We start from the raw sequence: 17718 nt of genomic DNA, 5'->3' as shown, positions 1-17718 counted from the left end.
GAACTATAGACATCTCCTGCACCCATGGCCACCAGTTTGGTGGTAAATGCTTTTGTTTCAGAGACAAATGAGAAGGTGGGTTATTATCCCTCCTTGATCCTTTTTTTGCTATTGGCAATTTCTTCATAACATGGTTTTTTTTGTGGGATATGGGCTTTGCTGGCTAGGCCAGCCTTTACTGCCATCCCTAATTGCCCTTGAACAGCTGCAGTCCATGAGGTGTAGGTACACCCACAGTGCTGTTAGAAAGGGAGTTCCAGGATTTTGACCTCGCGACAGTGAAGGAACGGGTCTGGTTAATCAGTTACTTTTAAATAACAGAAACAGCTCCTGGATTCAGCCTTCAATTTCTTCAGCCTGTCTGCACTGCACTCCTGTGTGATCTGAGATGGATGGCTCTGTGTCTCTTTTATCTGGTTCCAGTTTGTTTCTGTTTCCCCAGAAACCTTGAGTCTTAGTTTCAGTTCTATTTCAGTTTTAGTTCCCTTTCAGTCAGGGTCTCTCTGAAAAACAAACAAACTTTGAATCCCGGGTCAGTGCACCTAACAGAACATTCAACAAGTCATCTGTTCAGACAACAGCTTACACACACTCCGCCACTGCTCTCGCATAACCGCGGATTCCATCACACTTCTCCCCTTGGGAGAAAGTTTTACCGTAGTAAAGTTTTCTTTACAACAGATTAGAAATACATCATAACCATTTTAACAAATAGCTTATTACATACTATACAGGGTAACATTTTCATATTCCACAATTGTACATATCTGATTTACAAAATCATAAGGTATTAACCAATTACACAGCAAAGTAAATGCGACAGTTATGATCAGGGAGCTCCTCTTTGCTGATGATGCTGCATTAACATCCCACACGGAAGAGTGTCTGCAGAGACTCATCGACAGGATTGCGGCTGCCTGCAACGAATTTGGCCTAACCATCAGCATCAAGAAAACAAACATCATGGGACAGCACGTCAGAAATGCTCCATCCATCAGTATCGGCAACGACACTCTGGAAGTGGTTCAAGAGTTCACCGACCTAGGCTCAACTATCACCAGTAACCTGTCTCTCGATGCAGAAATCAACAAGCGCATGGGAAAGGCGTCCGCTGCTATGGCCAAACTGGCCAAGAAGGTGTGAGAAAATGGCGCACTGACACGGAACACAAAAGTCCGAGTGTTTCAAGCCTGTGTCCTCAGTACCTTGCTCTATGGCAGCGAGGCCTGGACAACGTAAGTCAGCCAAGAGCGACGTCTGAACTCATTCCATCTTCGCTGTCTCCAGAGAATCCTTGGCATCAGGTGGCAGGACCGTATCTCCAACGCAGAAGTACTCGAGGCGGCCAACAACCCCAGCATATATGCCCTACTGAGCCAGCGGCGCTTGAGATGGCTTGGCCATGTGAACCGCATGGAAGATGGCAGGATCCCCAAGGACGCATTGTACAGCGAGCTTGTCATTGGCATCAGACCCACCGTCTGTCCATGTCTCCGCTTTAAAGACGTCTGCAAACGTGACATGAAGTCCTGCGACATTGACCACAAGTTGTGGGAGTCAGTTGCCAGCGATTGCCAGAGTTGGCGGACAGCTATAAAGGCGGGGCTAAAGAGTGGCGAGTTGAAGAGACTTAGCAGTTGCCAGGAAAAGAGACAGAAGTGTAATGAGAGAGCCAACTGTGCAACAGCCCCGACAACTAATTTTATCTGCAGCGCCTGTGGAAGAGTCGGTCACTCTAGAATTGGCCTTTATAGCTGCTCCAGGCGCTGTTCCACAAACCACTGACCACCTCTAGGCCATTACCCATTGTCTCTCGAGACAAGGAGACCAAAGAAGAAGAAGAAATGGGACAGTTATGATAAGTGCGATTCATGCATCATAAAATTACAACTCAGAGCCTTCCTTCTCTCTCACACCCTTTAACTCTGGACAGAGCATCAGCAATTACATTGTTTTTCCCTGCAGCACATACAATTTTTAATGTAAAAGGCTGTAACATCAAACTCCAGCAAAACAGCCTGAGGTTCTTTGTTCTGAACTTTTCCAGAAATAGAAGTGGGTTGTGGTCTGTATAAACTAGTATTTCCCCCTGACCATTGGTTACACATACCTCAAATTGTTGAAAAGCCAGTACAAGATTTAAACCCTATTTCTCGATGATCGAGTACTTTCTTTGATGTTTATTAAGCTTCCTGGAGAAGTAGCTAGCAGGCCGTTACATACCAGCATCATCATTTGGAGCAGCACTGCTCTTAGCCCTACATCACTGGCGTCAATAGCCACCTTGAATGTCTTATTGTAATCTGGAGCTGCAAGAATTGGCTCCTTTGTCAAAATGGCCTTTATGTTCTCAAATGCCATTTGGCATGTCTCTGACCATCCAAACTTCACGTTTTTCTTGAACAAATTTGTCAATGGAGTGACTACTGTTCTGAAATTAGAGACAAATTTCCTGTAGAACCCACACATACCCAGAAATCGTAACACTTCTTTCTTTGTCTTGGGTACAGGAAAGTCTGTTATCGCCTGAACGACCTCTTGCTGTAACACTTGACCTTGACCCGCGATATATCCTAAATAAGGAACTTTGGCCTTGGCAAACTCATTCTTTGCCAGGTTGATGACAAGGTTAGCTTTGGCCAGCCTGTCAAATGTCTGACATGATCACTCCAAGTGTCGCTGTACACCAAAAGGTCATTGATGTACACAACACAATTGCTCAACCCGCAATTGTTTGATTGATTAATCTTTGAAATGTAGCTGGTGCATTTTTCATACCAAATGACATGACTTTACATTGGACCAGACCATGTGATGTCATAAAAGCAGAAATTTCCTTGGATTGGTTGGTCAAGGGGACTTGTCAATATCCCTTAAGCAAATCAATCTTGCTAACAAAGGCCAGGTTCCCCACCCTATCAATACAATCCTTGAGCCTTGGGATCAATTAGGAGACCATCTTGCTGGGATTGAATTTGTAGGGGTTTTGTTTAATTGGTTTAGCTTCCCCGATATCAACCTCATGAATAGCCAGGGAAGTACGACCTAGCTGATCTGCACATACAGGCTTATAGTCCCTCAATAGGTCAGCTATGTCTTTCTTCTGTTGCTCAGGTAAATGGTGTAGCACCTCATCCAGACCCTCCAATCTCTGTATTCGCCAGCTTCAGTGCAGGAGGCTCAATCTCAAAGCTCTCAGTCTCACACCCATCACCTGTTTCATCACACGCGCCAATATCACCATCTGCATTCTCTACCACCTGTGCTACACCTACTGGCTGACTCTACTCATTTTCATAGTACCTCTTCAGCACATTCACATGATACACCCTTTGACTCTTTTGTCTGTTTGGGGTACTAACTACATAGTTTACATCACTGAGTTTCCTTTTGGTACAGTAAGCTCCCCTAAACCTAGCTTTCAATGGTTCACCAGGCAAAGGCAACAAGATTAGCACCATACCCCTGGGTTGAAAGCTATGCGGTTTAGCTGTTCTATCTGCTTTAGCTGTTCTATCTGCTTGTGCTTTCATCACCTGCTGCGAAGTGTTGAGATGTTCTCTGGCCACTGCACAAGTTTTTCAGAGCCTTTCTCTGAACTTTGACACATAATCTAAAAGGGTACTTTCCTCCTCCTGTGTCAAAAATCTCTCCTTAATGAGTTTAAGGGGCCCCTAACCGCATGCCAATAGACCAATTTGAAGCGACTGAAACCAATGGACCAATTTGGTGTGTCCCTGGTCACAAATAACAAGAATGATATCCCTTTATCCCAATCCTGGGGATACTCAAGACAATAGGCCCTAATCATACACAATCCACCTGAACCCTACTAAATGGTTCATTAAATGCAGGTATCAGTATTACTGAGGCTGGCTTAATCGAAGGCTGTGGCTTCCTAACCGTCTGACGTGTGACATGTCTTACAAAAATCAACCACATCCTTATGCAGCTTCGGCCACTAAAATTGCGCCATTACCCCAGCCTGAGTTTTCCGAACACTCAAGTGATCTGTGACTGGAATCTCATGGGTGATTCTCAATTTCACTGTGGTAGCAAGGAGGGACAACAGTTTGATTGGCTGCAGCCCAACCCTCATCGGCGGGCCTCTGGGGAGGTCTCCACTTCCTCATCAAAATATCATTCTTGACATAACATTCAGGGATCTTTTCAGCCTCTGCCTCAGAACACGCCATCTGAGACAAGCTCCTCAAATCAGGATCAGCCTGTTGTGCCTCAATTAAGGGAGATCTGCTAAACAGTTCACTATCGTTAGCCTTGGAGCCTTTAACATGAAATTCTCTATCCAAGTTCTTGAAAAAGATTTCAGCCAACCAAACATCTGAATTGTCCTCCACAACAACTGAATCCGTCTCATCTTGTTTAACCCTATGAGCCTGGGACCTAGTCACAACACAATCCGGGAATAGTCCGGGATATTCTCCCTGCAAAACCTCAGTTTTAGCAGCATCAGCTGGCTTCCCCGAAATCACTAGAGATGCCAATACCTTACCCCAGCCAAGTCATTTTCTGGCAAAAAATCCACACCTTCAATAGGCAAACTAGGAATGACACCGATGGTAACAGGACCAGTGATAATGTCACATTTTAAATCAGCCCTATATAAGGGAACAGGTAAATAATTTTCATCAGTACCCTGAATTAACACCTTTGCATTCAGTAAACTACGGGGGCGTGAAATACATGTTTCCTGCCAACATCAGTAACTGTGCCACCCCTATATCTCTAAGGATATTAATTGACTTGCTTGCTTCACCGGGCAAAAGTGGGGATACTTCACCCTCAAACATAAATTTTCTGTAGTTTTCTACAATCTTATTCACTCTATCAGTGAATGTTGGAGAAACTACCTGCTTGTCATGAACATTACCCGCTAGGACAGTATTTCCAGGGGGGACACCATTTGACTGTACAAATGCGACAGGCTTGTTTTTCCACTTCCAACACTCAGCCTTCACATGTCCTTTTTTATGACAAAAATAGCATGTTGGTTCCCTCGAACCAAACTTGTCATCCAGACTATGCCTTTTACTAACCTGAGGAGTGTCTGTGTCTTTACCTTTGCTTTCTTTCTCAATAGAACCAAATTTCTTTTTCATTATCAGACTTCCTATCTCTCCAGTTTCTCTGAAAGTTTGCAGATTGAGGCCTGTGACTACTGCTGTTGTGAATCAATTCAGAATCATCTGCCACTACCGCGGCTTCCTTTATTTTATGAACTTTGTTCTTCTAAGTGAGACCTTATTCCCAAAGGGACACTGCTTTTGAAGTCTTCCATCAGAATCAGTTCCCTAAGGCTCTCAAAGTCTTATGCAACCTTCATCAATCTATATGACCTATCAAATACCATTTCATTCTCTCTTGCAAATTCCACATATGTCAGGCCCTTTTTCATTTTTAAATTTCTGAATTTCTGTCTGTTGGCCTCTGGTACCAACTCAAGCATTCAGAACTGTAATCTTTACTTTGTCATAGTCCATGAGTGTTCTTCTGAAAAAGATGAGTACATCTGCAAGCTTTCCCTATGAAAACACTCTGTAGGAGCATTGTCGAAGATGATTTAGGCCAATTCAGATTGATGGCAATTTTTTCAAAGGGTGCAAAGTACATTTCTACTCCCTCCTCGCTAAATTTAGGTACCAAGCGAATATTCTTTGCTAAATCAAAACTACAAGGAGTTTGCTCTGGGTGGTCCTCAGCTTTCATTTCCAATGCACATTCACGGACTTTGAGCTTTTCCCTTTCCAATTCTAATTTCTCACTTTTCCTTTCTCATTCAAATACAAGTTTTTTCATTTCTCTTTCTAATTCTTATTCAAGTTTCCGCATTGCGCATTCTTTTTCTTTGTCCTCGCTTTCTCTTTCAACTTCAAGTTTTTTTCATTTCGTTTTCTCTTTCTAACTTCTCTTCGAATTTCATCCTCTCTCTTTTGAATTGTCTCATTTCCCTGCCTTTTGCTAATTCAATTATGGCTAGCTCTACTTGAGCACTAACAGAAACAGCCTTTTCTTTCTCAAGCCTCAAATGACAAGCTAATTCTTCAATGATCTCCACCTTCTTGGCCCCTAACTTTAAGCTGGTCCCTAGGTTCCCTGCTACAGCTTTCAAATTATCTTTTGTCAACCGTTCCAAGGCATTAAGACACAAATCCTCTCCCTTCGCAAAGGCCTGAGCATCAAAGGTACTCATTATAATTTCCCACAGAATACTGCAAAAGTAAATGTGAAATGTTGTTTAAATGCTGGAAAATTCCAGTAAACCCATTTCACAGCCTAATTTGGATTGATGCCAGACAAGCCCCCAATTTTATGATTATCATGGAGATCAACAAACCAAAAAAAGTGAATTTACCGAGTAACCCCAATAAAAAAACAAATGGGTAAGATTTCACTTTTATGACTTTTACTTTAACCAAATTCAACATAAAATTCACATGAATTAACAGACAAACCACAGTCTGTGTGTAAGTATATATATATATATATATATATATATATATATATATATATATATATCACAAATTACACATTAACTATGATACAACAAAGATAGATCTCATGGATTTGCTGAGCTGTCCACTGAGCATATATGGCACCAAATACAGCTCCTAAGTTCTTCAACTTCCTCAGGTAGGTCTCCAGCTCCTGTCTTCCAAGAAGCAGCCACTAATTCTCATCCGACAGCAGTTTACCTTCAACCCAACATCCACAGGTATGGCTTTCACCCATAACGGCACACTGCTCCAGAACCTCCTCAGCTCTGCTCAGGACAGTCATGATGGCGTGGATCCACCAGTATTATCTTTATCGGAGTCCTTCAGTGACAAGTCATGTACTATATAGCCGAGTTTGGCTAATCAGCTACTTTAAGTAACAGAAACAGCTCCTGGATCCAGCTTTTACTTTCTTCAGCCTCCCTGCACACCACTCCTGTATGATATGAGCTTGGATGGCTTTGTGTCTCTTTTATCTTGTTCTAACCAGTTTCTGTTTGCCCAGAAACTTGAAGTTTTAGTTTCAGTTTCTGTTTCAGTTTTAGTTTCCCTTTCAGTTAAGGTCTGTCACAAAAAAAACTTTGAAACCAGGGTCTGTGCCCCTAACAGAACATTTGACAAGTAGTCTGTTCAGACAATAACTCGCACGCGCTCCCCCACTGGTCCCACATAACTGTGGATTCCATTTCAAGGGACAGATCATCCATCATCTAGTTGGATGATGGAATGGACTTGAGTGGACTACTAGAAAATTACAAATTGTTGATGCTGGACTGTGGGTGGGGGGGGGGTGTCGGGGAGGGGGAGGGCGTGTCGGGGAGGGCGTGGGAAATCAGGTAATGCTGGTCATACTCCATAGGTCAGGCAGCATTTGTGGAGATATAAACAGCCTTCCAAACTTGACAATGATTTCAACAATTGCAGATCATAAGGGCTGCTCCCATTTTTCTCCAGACAGCATTTGCTGGTAATAATTCTGTTTTCATTATTTTTGGCCCCTCTGGACCCATCTTTTGCTTCTTTTCGTGTCCCAATACCACTCCCTTTTGCCTTGCACCATCATTCCTTTTGTCATTCAATCACTCCAACCTTTGATCCTATCATAGACCTTCCCTTTTGTTCTTGCTTTTAAGGCTCATCCACATTGGACCCAAAAAGGATAGAACAGGGTACTGTCTAAATGGTGAAAAGCTAGCAACTGGAGATGCAAAGAGACTTGGGAATCAAGGTACATAGATATTAAAATGCCATGGGCAGGTACAGAAAATAATCAAACAGGCTAATGGAATGCTGACATTTATATCCAGAGGAATAGAATACTAGGAGGTAGAAATCATATTTCAGCTAATCAAAGACCACACATGGAGTGCTGTGAGCTATTCCAGGCACCACACTTTCTGTACTCCACTAGGATGGAGCTTAAGAAAGCAATTAGGAGAGCAAAGAGGGTACATGAGAAAGCTCTGGCTGGTAAAAGTAGGGAAAATCCCAAGATATTCTATAAGTATATCAATGGGAAGAGGATAACCAGGGAAAGAGTAGGACCCATTAGGGAACAAGGAGGAAATCTGTGGGTGGAGCCAGAGGATATTGGTAGCTGGTTGAATGAATACTTCACATCTGTCTTCACCCAAGAGAATGAGAAAGTAGATATGGAACTCAGAGAGAGAGACTGTGAGGTTCTTGAGCAAATGGTCATAGGGAGTGACAAGGTATTGGAGGTTTAGGCAGGCTTAAAAGTGGACAAATCGCCAGGTCTGGACGATTTGTGTTCCAGGATGCTGTGGGAGGCGAGGGTGGAGATTGCAGGGGCTCTGACCCAAATTTTTAATTCCTCTCTGGCCACCGGGGAGGTGCCAGAGGACTGGAGAACAGCTAATGTGCTCCCACTATTTAAGAAAGGTTGTAGAGATAAGCCAGGGAACTACAGACCAGTGAGTCTCACGTCAGTAGTAGGGAAACTATTGGAGAAAATTCTGAAGGAGAGAATCTATCTCCACTTAGAGAGGCAAAATATGATTAGGAATAGTCAGCATGGCTTTGTCAGAAGGAGGTCATGCCTAACAAATTTGATTGAATTTTTTGAGCATGTGACGAGGTGTGTAGATGAGGGTAGTGCAGTTGATGTAGTTTACATGGATTTCAGCAAAGCCTTTTTGAAGGTCCAACATGGGAGACTTATCAAGAAAGCAAATGTACATGGGATACAGGGTAACTTGATAAGGTGGATTCAAAATTGGCTTAGCTGTAGGAGACAGAAAGTGATGACAGACGGCTGTTTTAGTGACTGGAAGCCAGTGTCCAGTGGTGTATCACAGGGATCGGTGCTGGGTCCCCTATTGTTTGTCATTTATATAAACGACATAGATGACTATGTGGGGGGTAGGATCAGTAAGCTCGCGGATGACACAAAGATTGGCCGAGTGGTTAACAGTGAGGTTGAGTGTCTTGGATTATAGCAAGATATAGACGGGATGGTCAAATGGGCAGAAAAGTGGCAGATGGGATTTAACCCTGAAAAGTGTGAGGTGATACACTTTGGAAGGAGTAATGTGACACAGAAGTATTCAATGAATGGCCTGACACTGGGAAGTTCCGAGGAACAAAGGGACCTTGGCGTGTTTGTCCATAGATCCCTGAAGGCAGAAGGGCAGGTTAATAGGGTGGTGAAAAAGACATATGAGATACTTGCCTTTATCAATCGAGGCATAGATTACAAAAGCAGGGAGGTCATGTTGGAGTTGTATAGAATTTTGGTAAGGCCACAGCTGGAGTACTGTGTGCAATTCTGGTCGCCACATTATAGGAAGGATGTGATTGCACTGGAAGAGGTGCAGAGGCGATTCACCAGGATGGTGCCTGGGATGGAACATTTAAGCTATGAAGAGAGGTTGGATAGGCTTAGGTTGTTTTTGCTGGAGCAGAGAAGATTGAGGGGTGACCTGATCGAGATGTACAAGATTATGAGGGGCATGGAGAGGGTGGATAGGGAGCAGCTGTTCCCCTTAGTTGAAGGGTCAGTTACTAGGGGACACAAGTTTAAGGTGAGGGGCAAGAGGTTTAAGGGGGATTTGAGGAAGAACTTTTTTACCCAGAGGGTGGTGACGATCTGGAATGCACTGCCTGGGAGGGTGGTAGAGGCGGGTTGCCTCACATCCTTTAAAAAGTACCTGGATGAGCACTTGGCACGTCATAACATTCAAGGCTATGGGCAAAATGCTGGCAGATGGGATTAGGTAGACAGGTCAGGTGTCTTTAATGCATCGCTGCAGACTCAATGGACCGAAGGGCCTCTTCTGCGCTGTATTATTCTGTGATTACTCCTGTTACTATGTTGAAATGACCAACCTCAAATTAAACTAAATAGCTTTAGATATTTGTAGTTTCAAAGAATGATAAAGAATGGGTTTAAACTCAAAATTCCTTGCACAGTCCCACCTGGGATGTCGATAAGAATAGTTAAGCAAAGAGATGGGGAAGGAACCAGGGGAAATCAAGCATTGAAAATGTTTCTTGGGGATGGAGTCATTAAATTGCATTTGAGTTTCTGTCTCAGGGACCTCATGAATGGGGACAGAGGGCTATTGCCATTCTATGAATATCAAGCTATTAATGAGACTGTATTATTGCTTTTCACCATATACACAGAAACAAAGCATGATAAAGACAAACTGGCAGGTATATCTCCTTTTATAATTTTGTTAATAGCTTTTTGTTCATACTTTCAAGGCATACTGTAGAATGATGGTTTTAGGCTATTTTTCACAAAAAATACATGGTCATAATTTTTTTTAACTGGAAAATGTTTTTAAAGTTTTTATGCAAAAAAAGAGTGACGACTCACCACAAAGCAACACCCTATATTTCTGAGGGTTGTTGCTGGAACAAGAACAGACCAATTTCCTCTTGTAACAAATGATGAGAGAATGCACTTTTTCTTGTAATAACCCACAAATAAAGTCTAAGTCCTGTTTCAAAACCACATGATCCATTAGCAGGTAATTAATTTGAAAAAAACAAATGTGTTCTCATTTTCCATTAAAAGAGGAACCTCCACCACATATTTGTTTTCCCTTGGCTCCCATCATCTCTCACTGATTTCAGTAGAGACTGCATTTTGAAGATGAATACTGTTATTACTTTGAGTATTCATTTAAATCTAATGCAAGTTGCATTCAGTAAAGAACTTGTTACCATCCAGAATCTTTGATTTACAGAATTTCACCTACATTGATGACTTTAGCCCCAGTAGCACAAGTTCTGCTGATCTGAGTGGATTGGTTGCAGAACCAAATTCTACAGGGCGCTCCCACATATTGGCGCTCTCCTCTGATGAGGTAAGTAAATTGTGAATAGAAAAAGTAAAACTGAAGAACTTTGGTCTGTTTTGTTGTCAGTCTTTGTATGGGACCAACTTTGAGAATAAGACATTCTCCTTTGTTAGAGAGGTGTTTTCTCCACTTTTTTGTTATTCTTGCATCTCCTTGTGCCTTCTACCATTCCAGCTGAGACCAGAAATTGATCTGCTTCCAGTTCTCTGCCAATAATACCCTTTTAATGATGGCGAGTAGCCTGGTGTGACCATCTCTCTCTCTGAATTTCCTTGCATTCCTGTCAGGAAGTGCCTACCTTTGTCACTGTCTACTCTTTGATGAGGTGGCTGTGATAGGTTTTCCAGTATGCTGCGATATCATTCTGCCAAAAGCTAAATCTACTCCTTAAGAATGCAGTACTTTTCCTCATGGTCCTGTTTAATTGTATTGAATAGAATTTGAATATTAATGAGGCAAACTGAATTGATTCCCATGTGCTTTCATGCTAAATGCTGGAATTGTACATGAATGTCAGGCTGGAAATAATCTTCTATAATGCATTACAGATGCTGTGACATTTTCTTCCCACCAATGAAATTAACATGTTACTTATAGAACATTGGAAAAAAAACACCTGACCTACTAAAGTTAGATTTGACTGGGCAAGTGTGTTGTGTCTTAGGTTACAACACTGTACTTTCACCTCTGAGGCCTGAGTTTGATTCCAGACAGAATGATGACATGAAAAGATCCTTAGTGAAATAATTTTGCATGTTCTCCATTTTCCTCAATTGGTCGCAAGCCCACTGCATATAAAATGTTTCAAACTGGCAATAAATTACCTTATGAGGTTGACAGGTGTGTAAAATGGAAAATTTCACACTGGTACAGAAAGGAGTGCTTTTCTTAAATTCAGACACATTGGAGTGAATGTTAATCCCCAGGATGTGTTGGGGGGGGATGGTGGCGAGGCACAATTAAATCCTGAAAAACTGAAACCCGAGTCCAACCTGCCGCAACTGCACCTACTGCTGGTTTAACTGGGCAAGTTATGGGGACTGCTCTCGATTGCCAGGTCAGTAATTTAAATATTCTAATAAGGCTGTGTGCCTCAGATTTTAACAGACTTTTACAATTAATGTCTGCGGGCCAGGTTTCCCAAGGCTCAGGGAAAACCCGGCAGCTAAAGGGAGGCGAGAATGATCGGATCCAACAAGTATCTTTCCTGTACTGCTGTGGACTGGAAGGAGCAGGAGTACTTCTGCAGCCCCGCAAGCTAGCCTCCCGCAATAAGCATCCCTCACCCGTGATGCAGTTTCCAAAATAAAAACAGAAATTGCAGGATTATCTGTGGAGAGAGTGTAGCATAGTTAACGTTTCAGGTCTGTGACCTTTCATCAGAACAATTTCCAATTTCCCAGCCTCCACCGACCTGCAATCCGAAGTCCTCTGCCCAGTATCTCCCCCACCCACAAATCACAACGCCTGCCGCAATCTCTCCCAACCTACAGTCTGAAGGCTCCCACAAACTTCCCGAAACACAGCCCAAAGCCTCCCGCGATCCCCCCAACCTGCATTCCGAAGGCCTCTTCGCAATCTCCCTGTCCCACAATCCGAAGTCTTCCATAATCTCCCCGATCCACAATCCCAAACCTCCCGCGATCTCCCAGACCCGCTGTCCGAAGATATCTTCGCTATCTCCCCGCGCCGCAGTCCAAAGGCTTCTCCGCGATCTCTCCTGACCTGCAGTCTGAAGCACCCGCCACAGTTTGCTGCCGACTCACAATCCAGTCTCTCCACCCCATCACCCAACCGCTCCCCAGCTTCAACCTTCCAGCGCAGGCCCTACCACCCAACAGCAAGCTAGCCTGTCAATCTGCCAGCTGGGCAATGGATCAAAAATATCCAAATGTGGTCCTGCCATTAAATTTGGCAGGACCTCTGTTAACCTGTATTTCCAAATTCCTTAAGGTGTTCTGTTCTGCATTTGGCCTGTGCTTTGCTCAACTTGGGACTGATTGATGGTGTCAAATATGGAAATATTTTCCATTCCCTTCACTGACATCAGTTGTCCATCACATTATACCTGCGCGGTCTCATCCTGTCCATGATACAAATAGGAGGGCCAGAATAAAACACAAAATAACGGGAGAGGTTTGGTTAAAGAAGGCACTATAGCCTATTTGTTTGCGTCCCTCTAGAATACCAAACTTGACATCTTCCCATCATATCATGTAATCCCTAAAATAAATTCAGTATACTGGAACTATTTAAGAAACAGATGCTGAAACATGAAAGTAGTCGGGCTGGTATTCTGGAATGAAACTAAAATAATTTGAGTTGCAACAAAATAAATTTATAAAAAGCCATACAATTTTTTTCCCACAACTCAATGCAACAGATTGTTCTTTATTTTGGTAACAAAAAAATTCTAAATTGGTGGGGCGGGAGTTTACTTTTGTCACTCATTTAGGAACTAATAAGTTTTGTTAATGTATTTGCTTGCGTTATTTTTTTGTGTTCTGAAATATTCTTCCTTCATTTCTCTTGTTGCTATCTTGGCAGAGCCTGGATATGATAGATGATAAGGTGAGATGCTTGAAAAGATGTCCACCATGTTATTTTTTTAAATTTTCCCATCTCATCATTAACCTTGTCTAAAGCATCTTATGTGTTGCGTCCCTATCAAAATGTAATCTAATATTGTCAGATATTCGACATAATGAGTAGCTCAAGTGGTTTTACTCTTGGGACTATGTATATATAAGTGAATTATAAACTGCTTGTGACTCAATAGGTAATTTATTTTAGCTCAAACTCATTTTCTGGCAAACTTTGTTTGCAATTAGTTTTTAATTTGATTGTACATATCACCAATGATTATCAATTGATATTCAAAGTTCAATTAGCTTGTAATATATTGCGCTGGATTTTACTCTTAGCAACAAGTGAACAGCTTACACTTGCCCACAGACGTTTTGCAGAACTTTGCTCTGGAATTTATTTTGAGAGCCAAATGGCATGATGCCCTCTACAGGGAATTTGGGTTTTGTGTGAACAAGGGTGTATTTCCTTAACCAATCAGATTGAAGAATAGTTAATGAGCAATGCAGAGTCTGAACAAGCAAATGTCAGAATATTGAATTCAATGTCAAATCAGGTACAGGAAATGAAATAGAAGGTAAGAAAGATGGAATTGAGAAAGATGGAGACAAAGAAAATTTATTTTTTTTAATTTGAAAGCAATAACTAAAATCTAAAGGAATGAAATTCCATATTTGGAAAAGTTCATTTTCAGTGCCAGAGACGTTTGGCAGTAATTAAAACTTGTCACACTGTTAAAAATTTACTTGCACTGGAATGAACAAGCCCGAACTATTTTGGTGAGCTTAGTGTGTGTATATATATATATCTATCTATAAATATATAGATATATCATGTGTAGTGCAACTTCATGCTGTTCCATGTATTTCATTGCTGAGTCTCTCGCAGATTTTGGAGGAGCAAGGCAATTCAGACAGCAGCTTCTTGATTTCTGCATTTAACTGTGCATGTGTGGCCACCAGAAGTTGCTTTCCTATTTATGTTTTAGTAACAGTGAGCGCTGTTAGCTCCATCGGTATTTCTGCATCAAAATCCAGCCCAGGGCCATCTTCTGATAGTCAAAGCATTTGTTTAGAGGCTTGATTCTATTGTACTGAGCAGAAGCAGATATATTGGCAAAGTAAATGAACATCTTGACTGTCCAAAATGATGGATGGAAAAAACAGAAATGGCAAGGGGAGGAATCTGAAACCTGGCAGTGCGGGCTAAAAAGTTGATTAAAACCAATGGGAAATATGATTTTTGCAGACATTAGTACTATTTGGGGCTTTCAAGACACCATCAGGACCCAATTTGTATATTTAGAGAAGGACCCAGTTGCCTTTCTGCGGGTATCTTGCATGCCTGCTCAAAACAGGAAGTAAATATTAGAGCTCCACGAGAAGGCAGCGGATCACAGTGGGAAATTCTTGCACTTGCTTTATCCTCCCCTGCCTGGTTTCTGCCAGGTGGGGTTGGGGGAGGGGGAGAAGAATTAAAATCAGGGTCTGTAATGCAGAAAAGTACATTTAACCCTGGAGCTTGTTGAGGGTGCATTAAGACGTGAAAGAATTATACTGCAGTACAAAGAGGCAAATTAGAGACTTTCTATAAGTGATCTCATTGAAGCATGCAAAATTCTTACAGGGCTCGACAGGGTAGATACAAGAAAGATGTTTCCCCTGGCTGGGGGGGGGGGGGTGGTTCTAGAACCAGGGGACTCACTCTCAGAATAAGAGGTAAGCCATTTAGGACTGAGATGAGGAGGAATTTCTTCACTCAGAGGTTGGTGAATCTTTGGAATTCTCTACCCCAGAGGTCTGTGGAGGTTCAGTCATTGAGTATGTTCAAGACAGAGATCGATGGATTTCTAGATATTAAAGCTGTCAAGGGATATGGGGATAGTGCGGGAAAATGGCATTGAGGTAGAAGATCATCCATGATCTAGTTGAATGGAGAAGGAGGCTCGTTGGGCCGAAACTTTGTTTCCTATGTTCCGTAAGTGATGGTTAATTCACATTTGGACTTCTCCCTACAAGAATGTGCCAGGTGAGAACATTGTCTTAGAAGGTAAACAGAAGTTGTAATGAACTCAATTTCTGCTGGTAACCGATAGTTTAATTATACTATAAAGAAATTGCTTATATCACAATCACTGCTGTGAATTTCTCTATTGTTACTTTCTGAAAGATCCTCGATGAAGGACAATCACCAAAACACAATCAATGGAAGACTCGTGCTGTTTTGGATTGGAGCACCCATCAGGTTTCTCACTGGCTTATGGGACTAAACATGGAACAATATATTCCACAATTTACTGCCAAAAGCATTGATGGAGAACAACTGCTGCAGCTGGATGGAAGCAGACTGAAGGTAAGGAAATTCTTTAAAAAAAAGTTATTTATTAGCTCAGCTCACATTAAAATATATCCATAGACCATTAGAAATGATCTACTGCATCTTGTCAATACCTAACATGGAGAAGTCCGCAACTCAAGCTGCCTCAGAAAGGTAACCCAAAAATAGTTACAAATGTAAAGAAATCAATTATCAAAATAAGAATTGAGTAAGATGTGTTTTTTTTTGTGTTGCTACATGCTCAACTGCCAAAACATTTGTGTGTGAAGTATTTCTGCCAGTTCTAAAATTGCTGAGAAAATAGAATGCACCAGGGCCCATGGCTGTGAGAAATCACTCATATATTTAATATATATTATGATATATTAAATATTGAATATGCATGCCATTTGTTTATTCTTACGTTCTAAATCCTTATGTCCCATTTATAATGGTAACTGTCGAATCTTGCCAGCCTGTAATTTCACCCTCCCACCAATAGTAGTGCTATAGCACCTCTTGTGCATTTCCCATCTCCTTGGTCTGTACTCCAGAGAAATTCCTGCATTTCTAGGAACTCTCCTTCTCTACCCTATGTTTTCCTTATTTACTGTAAATAATGTAAAAACAAAGTTGGTGTAAATATAAGGACAGAGCCGGCACAGACATGATGGGCCAACTGGCCTCCTTCAGTGCTGTATCATTCTATAATATGACTTTAAAATAGCAACTGAATTATATCTGCATGTTTTGATCCAATTATTCCCTGCCTTTATGACACTTCATTGCAGGCCAGGAGTGCTCTTCACCCCCCATCCACCCACTGCTCCCACAATTAAATGTGGCAGAACCTCCATGGTTCCATTCTTGCCGGGTTCTTCAGCTACTTTCAGCCTCCTATGCTCCCTCCCCATGAATATTGGAGCCCAGGTCTCTATTCATAAAGCCAAGGATCCTGTATGCTTTATTTTAAACAGCCTTGTTGACTTGACATGCTGCCTTCAAATATCTGCAGATGTGAAACCCCCCACCTCGCCCCCCCAAGTCTCCTTGTTCCTGCACTCCCTTTAAAACTGTACCATTTAGTTTATATTGCCTCTTCTCATTTTACTTCCAAATGTATCACATCACGCTGCTCTGCATTAAATTTCATCTGCCATATGTCTGCCAGGAAAATAACATGTTCATTGGCTATTAAGCATTTTAGTAATTTGCCTATATCAACTTGTCATTTCCCACCTTGAAGCAGGAGTCAACACAACAGGCAAGTTTCTTTACTAATTCTCCCTATATCAGACACTGGACTAAGCATTTAGTCACCAATAGTCTAGAACACAACATTAGACTTCAATGATAAGGTGGCTCATCGTAAGCTGTACTGCATAACTCCTCTCATGAAGCTAAGGGCAGATATCCTTCATTTAGTTAATGATAAAGTTCTGAGGCTTAGGAGAACAGCTACTTGAAGACATTACCTAGAGCTCAGGCATGTGAACACAGGCTCATATATCCAGGGTTTGATGCCTAGCTTTATTGGGATACAAAGAGACAAGGGGTTACTGCTGAAACTCTGTGCATTCAATTGCTAGAACCATTGTTTGAGGGTGTATTGGGTGTGTTCATCCTGTGATCAGAAGGATGTTGGTATTGTGCTTGCACATTTTATGGTAAGTTGTGTTGTTCATGCCATCATGTAAAGTTTTTGATACCTGTTTTCTGCCAAATGAGGGTCAACTTGCCTTACTCAGTTGTCTAATAGTCAATTTGTAACTAACATCTTTAGAAAGGAGTAAAGGTAAATGGAACACAAACAGAAAATGCTTGATATATTCAGTAGCTCAGGCAGCACCAGTCAAGGGAATACAAGTCAGTTGATGTTTTGTTAGCTGCATCTTCCTCGGAACTATAGATGAAGAACATTTAAAAAGGAACAGAACAAGGAAAAGATAGAAGAAAAAAACACCCAATCA

General features: G+C 41.8%; 1 protein-coding gene across 10 annotated transcripts in view; it reads left to right on the top strand.

The window, feature by feature from the left end:
• Positions 1-17718, top strand: part of ppp1r9a (protein phosphatase 1, regulatory subunit 9A) — a 358146-nt gene that overhangs the window by 335105 nt on the left and 5323 nt on the right. For 2 of the 10 annotated variants that reach the window (XM_068009859.1, XM_068009853.1), the window contains exons 18-21: positions 10164-10193; positions 10733-10852; positions 13394-13417; positions 15602-15784. In XM_068009859.1, the coding sequence (XP_067865960.1) occupies positions 10164-10193; positions 10733-10852; positions 13394-13417; positions 15602-15784 (357 nt within the window). Of the gene's footprint in view, positions 1-7648; positions 7741-10163; positions 10194-10732; positions 10853-13393; positions 13418-15601; positions 15785-17718 lie in introns of those variants that run through there. The other 8 variants (XM_068009863.1, XM_068009864.1, XM_068009867.1 and 5 more) reach the window with 6 other exon arrangements.

This window comes from Heterodontus francisci, chromosome 2 (assembly GCF_036365525.1).
Source record: "Heterodontus francisci isolate sHetFra1 chromosome 2, sHetFra1.hap1, whole genome shotgun sequence".
NCBI classification, from domain to species: domain Eukaryota; kingdom Metazoa; phylum Chordata; class Chondrichthyes; order Heterodontiformes; family Heterodontidae; genus Heterodontus; species Heterodontus francisci.
The sequence above is the reverse complement of the archived record's forward strand: the minus strand, read 5'-3'. Positions and strand labels throughout refer to the sequence as shown.